Source organism: Falco naumanni, chromosome Z, assembly GCF_017639655.2.
Source record: "Falco naumanni isolate bFalNau1 chromosome Z, bFalNau1.pat, whole genome shotgun sequence".
Classification (NCBI taxonomy): domain Eukaryota; kingdom Metazoa; phylum Chordata; class Aves; order Falconiformes; family Falconidae; genus Falco; species Falco naumanni.
Genome location: NC_054080.1, coordinates 86,344,480 through 86,354,165, shown reverse-complemented (window position 1 = coordinate 86,354,165; position 9,686 = coordinate 86,344,480). Strand labels below are relative to the sequence as shown.

The following is a 9,686-nucleotide window of genomic DNA, read 5'->3' as shown; positions in this document are numbered from 1 at the left end:
ATTAATTTGGCCTGAAAAACAACTCAGTAGGGGGTTTTTGTTTCTTAAAATCACCTCAGAAAAGCAGTGTCTGGTGCCCAGGAAAAACCATTCTACATTTCAGCCTGAAGAATCCTCAAATTTTTACTCATCTTGCTCATTCATTTTTAGCCTTCAGCATGCCTTACTGCATGACTAACTATACAACACTTTGCTTGCTATGAACAGGCATTTTTTCTTCACACATCCATTTAGTGTTCTTCCAGAACATAAAAAACTACCTTTCTGGAAATCAGATCAGTAAAAATCTTACGTGTGTTACATAGGAGAAAGATTATCATAGTAAGAACAATCCACCACAGTATGAATCTCTGAATTGCTCCCTCTTGACGATTTGTAGTTCTCTTAAAAAAACAAAACAAACCCCCCCAAAACCCGATAACATTAGTTTACTAGCTCAGTTCACGTTTTGTTTTCCTTGCACAGCTCTCCATCCATCTGTCAGTTGCTGCCAGACACTGAACATCTGACCATGAGAGAGAATGCAGTCAAAGCTGATAATTAGCTACATCCAAGGGACCGGAATATCAGTGACTGATCCCAATGCATACATGAGGAGGGAAATAAAGTGAAGCTTGAAGAAGCACTGGAATATTAAACCATGGCGTCTTCACTTCTGTAAAAGCTCCCTCTCTGCTCAGTTAATTTACATTATGTGTCATCTTATGTACTCAATAGGAGGCTGTTACAATATATATATAAACACATAAAACCTTATTTTAATGTAGTATGTAAAAAGAAATCCCTGGATATTGAACAACTGAAACTGAAAGATGGAAAAGAGAAAGGTATGGGGCTAATGGATTTATTTAAATCATGTTAAATCATAGAGAACGTGGAAATTCATCTTCTTGCTTAATTCTGTCACCATTTTTTCCTCTGAAGCTATGCATGTTTATCTTGGTCTTGTATAGGATGAGCAATTTCTCTCTGAAAACAGAAGATGTATGAAAAATGCATTTACAGGAAATCTTGTAACTCCCATAGGTACTAGAGAAGTAGCTGGGAAGATCCAAGACTTTACTATCTCAAGAGAAGCTCTGACACCACAGCCAGGCTTTCATGCATTCACGCCCTAATGGAGATAGGCAGCTTCCTCCCAGAAATGCATGACTGCTTCTGTGTGTTGGCTACTTGACTGCCAGAGAGTGAAACAGAAAACTCTGATCAGAGTTCAGGTTTTTCCCGTATCAAACATCAAATGGTAGGAGGAAAAAACGAACCAATCATGCCTTTTTTGTTCCTAAATCTGTCACTCCAGTTCTGTCTCTTTGGATCTGAAAATTTTCATCACAACCTCATTTCCAGTACCACCTCTAGACTCTTCAATCCCTTTGTCCTGAAGCCCCCAGACTTCAGAGGATGGATAAGCAGTGTGGAGGGTCTGCTACTCAAGGATGATACTCTGGTCCATTCTGCACAAATCACAGCTATGGCTATTTAGAGAATCTGAGGTTGTCAGACAGAAGGAATTCCAGTTCAACAGTATCATCAGTGGTCTCTACTGGTACATTGCTCTTTTCCACAGGGCTTGAGTAATTCTGTACTTCATGTCTTGAAGCCAATATCCTTGAACTCCTATTGCAAGAACATGCTTCTGGTTGTCTGATGCTGTCTGAGCAAGTATGGTTAGGATGGTAAATGCCTGGACAGGAAGTTGTTTGGTGATGACTAGGGATGTAGTATTTAGTTGTCAATGGACTTGAGTCTACATGAAAAGAATCATTAGCCATGCAGCAAGTCTGGAAATAGTTATTATTTTTGAATCCATTATGAAGTCCTAATTTAGCAATAAGGGGCTTCCCAACATTAACTTCCTTTCTTTCATCCACTGTATCTTCTATTCCTGGATACTCATAGTGCAAGCAAACAGTAAAGATCAAGTGTTCCTGCAAAAGAGAAAAGGGGGGCAGGGGGTGGGTGGAGAAAAGTTACACTTCCTCCCCAGATAAACAATATAGGAAACACTTAAAGAGGCACAGTCTACTGGAAAAAGACATTAATCTTTTTTAGGAGCTAAAGACATATATTAGGGAAGACTTGTTTACTGAGGGCCTCTCTTGCTTAATACCTGCTCATCTGATAGTCTGTTTCTAGAAGCACTTGTATTATACCTGCTGCCAAAAGCACTAAGAAAGAGATACCAAGCAATGTCCAACACAGATGTTTGTGATACAGATACGGCGATAAACTTAACAGTGCCACAGTATGTTGAAGTGAGAACCTTCCAGAAACTGCATGCCCAAGAGCACAGATTGGAATGGAAGGCGATGATACATAACATTTTCATCTCCTATGAATGACTTTGTAAGATGCAGCTCTGCTTCAGGTCACATCTCCACAGTGTGCAATACATGATCTTTACAAAAATAATAATCTTGTCGAAATTCAGTATGGGCCTAAAAAATATAAAGTATCTTGCACAATGGTATCAGCATCACATATGCATTGATTCAATTAAGAAACTACAGTCACTGAGTTGCACTACTAGCTATTTTTCCCATCCAAAGAACATGTTATTATGCAGATAATACACAGCTATCTCAACAGAACTGCAAAGCAACGCGATCGATGTAAATTATCTGAACAAACTTGTGAGGAATAATATATATATTAACCCTTAGTTTTTGCAGTGAACTTAGCCTAGTGTAGAGGCAGTGTTTGGGAAGGTCCTTTGATACTAAATAGCTTCCGGTTTCCTCAGGAGTTCCTTTATTGGCCTCTTTAGGATCCACATCCAGGTCCTGTTACAAGAAAGAAATGAGAACTCAATTGAAGGTACAGAATTTGTAGATCATAATAGTTAGCAGTATTTCTTTTTATAAAGTCAGCATTTTCTTCTTCTTAAAAGGAAATAAAACACCAATCTTAGATTACTTGCAAAAGCTGCTGAAACCGCTGTTAGTCACAGGCAGCAGAGGTTACATCTGAGTAGGTTACCCTCTTTTGCTGATGTTTCCTGTCAGGCTTGCTTCAGGGCTGCTTTTTTGCATGTTAACTTCTACCATGAAGTACAGTACTATACCACTAATTCTATGAGTTAAAAATACCTGCATTTATTATGCACATTAACTCAAATATTTTATTCATAAAGCATCAGAAGTGTCCTGTTTGTTCTGTCTAAAAAGGTTTCCTGCCCCATGTCCTCTTTCAGAGACATCAAAAAAGATACTTTTTTGCCCCAAGGAGCTTTCTGTTTTAGTCTTATCCTTCACTTCATTGTGATCAGCTGAGTAACATCAATGGAACTGGACAGGATCACCCAGGTGCAAAGAACTGTAAAACTAAAGCTTAAGAAACCTTGTTCTGCAAGGCAGATGTCTCCTCAGCTCACATAGGAGCTACTGACATTTAACTTCTTTAATTAAATGTAACAAATATATGATAAAAAAGAAATGAGACTTTGAAAGAGATGACCCCAGATTAATTTTAATGTATTTTATATATTTAAAAATATGATTTTAAAAAGTCATGTTTTTTAATGTGTGTGTTTGTACAGCACACATATGCAAGCACCTGATTTCAACATTTAGACCCTTTTTATGACAAAAGATGCAGCCTGACATGGACAGACCAGATAATTTTCAGCTTCAGTGGAGGGAGATCACTGAGACCAATAGGAAGCACTTACAAGTGCGAAGTCTGTAACGTAGGCTCTGCAAACTACTATTTCAGGTGGCTTCTTTACTATTCGTGTGTAGATTATCATGACATTTGAAAACTCAGCTGCAAACCCCAACTGAATCTGAACACCACATTTGAATTCAAGATACATACTTTCTGGAAGCTCTGCAAATAAATAACACATCATTAAGTTCTAAATCAAACTTAGCATGTATATTTTCTATTATTTTTATTTTGGTTTTAAATTCAAACGTTTTAAAAGGTATAGACCTCTTCCTGTTGCCCTCCCACTACCTATCACATATTTACACTGAGGCAAACCAGGCTGGAAGCTAATCAGGCAGCAACAGTGTTTGCTAGTATCACATGGTAACCTGCAGACACTGACAGAAAGCTGACTCAACTCCTGCTTCATCAGCTTCTTTCCAATCTCTGCAACTAGCAAGGTAACATTTACTTTAACTAGGGTATAGCTTACTGACCCAAGAACTTGTTTAAATATCTGTAATCCAACCAGTAAGGTTAATATGGTCTATATTCAATGAGACACAGCTATAGCATTGTAAGAACTGAATCTGACATCAGAACAAGTTTCAGGTTCATTTTTTCCCTTTCACGAAGCCTATGCACACATTCCCAAAGCCTAGCCTGAAGCATTTTTCTTCTCTGTATTTTGGTTCTCTCTCAATCCATAGTAATATATCTGAAAGCACTCAAGAGTCAATGACATCATTCTGTGTCTGTATGCTTTGTACTGATTCTTCTACTCCCACTGGAAGTGGATTGTTTAACATTATCATAGACATACCTTTATACAAATATAAAGGTTATTCTCTTCCCAAATTCCAAACACATTCTCTTCTATGCATGGCTTAAAACAAATAAACCATAAGATAACATTATACCTTTATAATTTTTGTTTTGCATTTCAATCATTTAACAACCAAGAATTAAGGGCTTGATTCCACAAATAAAAATCCACATCTGTGAAAGACTCTGCCTACATGACTAGTTGTCTTAAAAATGGCACCCCTGACCCTCTGTCCAACCTGTCTAAGAAATTTGAAAACGTACTCCAACATGTTTAGGTGAAAAAGATACAAAGATCTTAAACCTCGCTGCCCTTCTTAAAAGAAGTCTAGAAAGCCTGAAACCAATCACACCCTATTTTAGTTTTCTTAGTTTGTATACATGGAAATCTCCTTTTTGTCATGCGCTTTCACCATACAGTTCACCTGGTTATTTTAAGTGATGGCTTTAGAATGAGATTAGCGATGTCTTAAAAGCATCTTAAAAGCATCATTGTTAGACCCAAACAGACTACTGGGAAATTATCCCAGGAGGTAGACATCATATAAGTCTCCCAACAGCATTTGAGCCGTTTTAAATACACTTACTCAGGGTGAATTCTATATGTCACCTTGTTCATTATGATCTCATGTAGAGGTAAAGCCCAGCACAAAAATTTCCAAGACCTGAATGTACTAACATTCAAATACAAACTTGAATTTCTTCCATTCAATATCGCAACCCACAGACTAGAGATTATTAAGGAAGTATGCCCTCTAATTTTTTCCATCATGCCAGCAGGACCATCCAAAAGTAGACTGTACTATACCATGAGCTTTAGCCCACTGTAGGTTCCGGGCCAGAGACTCTGCAGAAGCTGTCGTTTGTTGAATGGGATCAGTTAATGCCCTTTTCTCAGACAAACTGCTGCGGATCTCCAAAGCTTGCTTGCCTTTGGTAAGGTGACACTTGCCCATATCTAAAAATAAGATGCATACAGCTTCTTTCAAAACTCAATGCTGCTGAAATTGTAACTGAATTAAGTACATCACTGCATTGCTGTGTGGTTGCTATGGTTATGCCAGTGTCAGCATGTCCATAGAAACTTGTAGCTTTAGAAGTATTCATTGCTCAGCTATTCATTCAGTTAAAGCTAAAACAGCATGCCAGATGCCTGCAGAGAATCCTGAGAGTTTTGCACGTGTCCTAGTCAACATGCTCACATGTTATTCAAAAACCAGTTCAAGCAGGTCCTTCTGAGGACTCAGTTAATTGCTTAAACAAACATGGCAATGACTGGACTATCACCAGCAGCTGACACAAGACAGAAGAGTAGTTTTTGTGGATGGACAGATCAAAGCTTCATGCAGAAGGACACTCAGAACAAGTGAGGCTCACTTTTTGAAAAGGAGAGTATAAAATCGATCACTATTAAAGAAGCTAAAATCCCTTTATAATATCACGATCTTTGTTAATGTGCTGCCCAGTAGCACCTGCCTCTTGATAAAAGCTGCTATTTTAACAAAATGCAACAAGAAAGAGCTTAAACATGTAACACATTCACCATGAGAAGAACATTTAAAGAACTTTTTAGTAATGCAAGCTGTGAAGACTGTGAGTACAGTAAGCTAGAGTTCACCTTCTGCAACCTCATCAAGCAGTACAGTAATCTTCTTGTCTTCTAACAAACGGTCCTTCAAGAACTTCATGAAGATTCCATTGGCCAACCCCAACTGCTGAATTTCAAAAGCTTCTGCTCCTTGGCACCTACGAGATCACCAATATCAGACAAGGGAAAACCACTGAAACGTCTGTATGATTAACATCAACATGAGGACAAAAGGAGTAAAGTTATGTTGGGAAGGGGGGAAAGAAACCCTACAATTTGAAAACCAGGTTATGTCTAATACCAGCTGCCTTTTCACATTCATTTGCAAGCAACCTATCCTGGGAAGATTTCACTTACAGTCAAGCCACAGACCAGAGTTGATGTCAAACTGCTTATATGAGGAGCTCAAATTTCTTATAGAAGACTTCATTAAAGCTCTACTACTTTTGTTCAACAGCTTTTACATTTGACTTGAAAATTGATAGAGGTTATTTAGCTTTCTGCTTAAGTAGTCTCTTCAAATAGTTTAAATTGCAGTCGTAACTTTATTCTTTACACCAAGAATAAGAAACACAGGAATAACCCCCTCTTTTGACAGTGGGTTATGCAGTATTTAATGCACCCCAGGACCAATCTATATGCTACTTCTCCCATAACTCTTTAACTTACATTTCTTTTTTTTTCTATAAATTTAACTTGCATTAACACATGACCAAAGAGGGTACAGCATGTAGGTTATAGCTCATAAACTGCTCCACAGTATTTGACCTTCTGTACAAGTTCACAGTGCAGTAAGTACCATTAGAAACACACAGGACATAACTCCCCCTTCCCCATCAGCATAAACATAAAAAAAAAATATCAAACACTATGGTCTGAGGGTAAAATTTGCTTTTTTCTTCTCCGTTTTTTTTTTCATCTCTAATAAATAATACTTTGACCAGTAGAGCACTCCTACAAGTAACCATTAGGAAAAGATCAGGAACACTGTCCAGCAGTTTCTGGTTTGCTGAATGCAGTTCTCTCTCTGCCATTACCCCACATATGAATGGGAACATTAAATACTGGGAATCACTACATATGCATTTCCACAGTCAGACTGTGGAATGATTCAAAGAAAGAAGCAAAAAATATAGTGTGAGGACACAGATACGGATATGAAGTATTGGTCCTTTAACACCACAGTTAGTATTTTGTCTGTAAAAAATTAGCTGTACAATCTCAGTGCTCAATGCTGGCTTCAAAATCCCTGTATCACAGCAGAAGAAAAATTTCCTTACGTTGCATATCCAAAAACGATGTTGGCCGTAACCTTCAGAGCATCTAAGATAAGAATTGTGTCATCATATTCATTTCTGCAATAAATGGAAACACAAAAAAGAAAAACAATAATGTGAGAACTAACAATGGTAACAAACTCTAGAGTTGTTCAAAATATTGAAACAGCATATTTCAGAAACAGCAATTTTATTCTCTCCTGCAATTGTGGAATGAATCCTGACTGCTAAAAGACAAAAACCAGCATCATCATCAGTCTTCATGAAGACAATGTAGACATAGTCAAGTGTCACATGTTACCCAGCTGAGGGCAGGCTGTATTAACCAATATAGAGTTTGGTTACAATTTCTTAAAAAACGATTTCTGATAACTAGCCACTTGAGGTTATAACAAAACCTGTATGAATTCCGTCGCCCTCCCCTCCCCCAACATTGTGTCTGTGTAGTTAACATGAGGCTTATGTAGCTGTGCTTTCTATGTGGACAGCAGATTGTAAACTGAACTGGGTCACTGGCATTTCATTAGCAGTGACGTTTAGAAGCTCTACAAACATTAAAGCACTAGCAATTTTCTATTATGAAAGATTCCTTAGTGCTGACTGAAGAGTTGGTTTCAAGTGCAACTTTAATTGGATATAGTAATCTTTTAACATGGAAGGAAAGCAGTAGTTTGTTTAGAAAAATCCAGTAAACCAGTTGATTTTTAGCTCTAAATAAAGATACAACATCCCCAGCATAAAAGCAGTCTGCAAAATCCATGTCTTTGAAGAGTTCTAAAATAAGCGCTTCACTTGAGCCCTTCTTTCAAATTAACATGCCTTTCATCATGGATTCTCCTTCCTCCCTGTAATGATGAAGATAATAAATGATGCAAGGGGGAAGGGTCATTTTCCTTTTTTAAGATGCCTAATTTTATTTTTATCTAAGAGTAACACTTCATAACTTTTAAACTTTTAACTTTAACTATAACTTCTAAACAAAAGAAGAAGAAATAAATGTCATTCAAATCAAGAGGCAAGTATCTACCCATCAAAACAGAAAGTCTAATTGCCAGCTTCATATTCCCATCCAAGGCCAAAGGCAAAACAAATCTATGAATGAATCCTATTAACTTTAAAAGTACTCAAGTACAGGCTGTGAATTCTTAGAACCATGAACTTTCAAATACAGTGAATTTTCAGCCTAGACTAAAGTCTTCTCCTCAGTGTGAAGTCCAGCTTTCTCTCAAGATCTCTTGCTATTCTCACAAAGTGGCTGTTCAGTTTTATTTGTTCATTTTTAAGATACGCTCAGTTTCAATCTGTTGCTGCAGTGAATGAACTGAACTTCACAGTTGGTTCTCAAAACCACAGTCATACCTTTCCTTCTATCATGAAACAAAGTAATTCCTCAAACATTTAATGTCAGTTTGCACTATTCATGAATTATGAGATTATACCTTTTCCGACACATATCCAGTAGGAATATATTAAGTCCTGTCTCTTTTTCCTGCATTAGTTTGAGGATGTTCTGCACGCACAGACAGTTGGCAGATCGGTAGGGATTTGGAGCATCAATAGGAACCATAAAACTGTTTCCATAGTTTTCGTAGCCATGGCCAGCATAATATAACAAACCTGAGAGTTCAAAATACACGTGACTGAAAACACAATTCAAGAGTACATTTCTATAAATTATAGCACAGTCAAAAACTTAACGCACTACATCTACACTATGTGTCTGTGGGAGATTAAGATCATTCAAGCTACTCCAAGCAGTTGTGGGTTTTTTTGGTATCAATATGCCTTTGCTAATACAGGAAGAAAGGAGAGACAGTGGGGGAACCACATTATCAACTTCACAATACACAGACACCACACATTTTGAAAAAAAAAATATTTAAAAAAAATCACTCATGCATACTGGCATCAAACACAAAGTTAAATACTCTTTAAATGCTTTAAGTAGAATTACGACCTGTAACAGAAATAATCTTTTATGTATGATATATAACACAGAGACACGAACAAGGAAATGTGCCAACTGTAAAACGTATTCTCCACATGTGCAATCACAAAGCTTGGAGCAGCAGCAAGTCATTGGAGATTTTCTAGATGGAAAAAAAAAAATTACACTGAACAGTATAGATGGATTTTTAATTTTTTTTAGATGAGAGATGCTGTCATCTTTAAAATTATTCTCCCTTAAGTTTTGGCATTTTTTTACTTACCATTAAGCACTGGCAGTTCTTAAAAGAACTTCAAGTAGAAAAAAATCAAGAGAAAAACCTTGCTTGCACTATGAGAGCATTTTGCAAGTTTTTCGTTTTGCTGTTTCCTCTGTACCGTCACTTCCTACAGTTGTTTTT

General features: G+C 37.3%; 1 protein-coding gene across 4 annotated transcripts in view; it reads right to left on the bottom strand.

Moving 5' to 3' along the window:
* Nucleotides 1–386: 386 nt before the first annotated feature.
* The window catches only part of MALT1 (MALT1 paracaspase), a 31,401-nt gene continuing 22,101 nt past the window's right edge, over nucleotides 387–9,686 (bottom strand). For all 4 annotated transcript variants that reach the window (XM_040579893.1, XM_040579894.1, XM_040579895.1 and 1 more), the window contains 7 exons: nucleotides 8,778–8,955; nucleotides 7,342–7,416; nucleotides 6,092–6,219; nucleotides 5,282–5,431; nucleotides 3,671–3,828; nucleotides 2,658–2,783; nucleotides 387–1,928 (listed from right to left, as the gene is read on the bottom strand). In XM_040579893.1, the coding sequence (XP_040435827.1) occupies nucleotides 1,476–1,928; nucleotides 2,658–2,783; nucleotides 3,671–3,828; nucleotides 5,282–5,431; nucleotides 6,092–6,219; nucleotides 7,342–7,416; nucleotides 8,778–8,955 (1,268 nt within the window). In that variant the 3' untranslated portion in view covers nucleotides 387–1,475. The remainder of the gene's footprint in view (nucleotides 1,929–2,657; nucleotides 2,784–3,670; nucleotides 3,829–5,281; nucleotides 5,432–6,091; nucleotides 6,220–7,341; nucleotides 7,417–8,777; nucleotides 8,956–9,686) is intronic.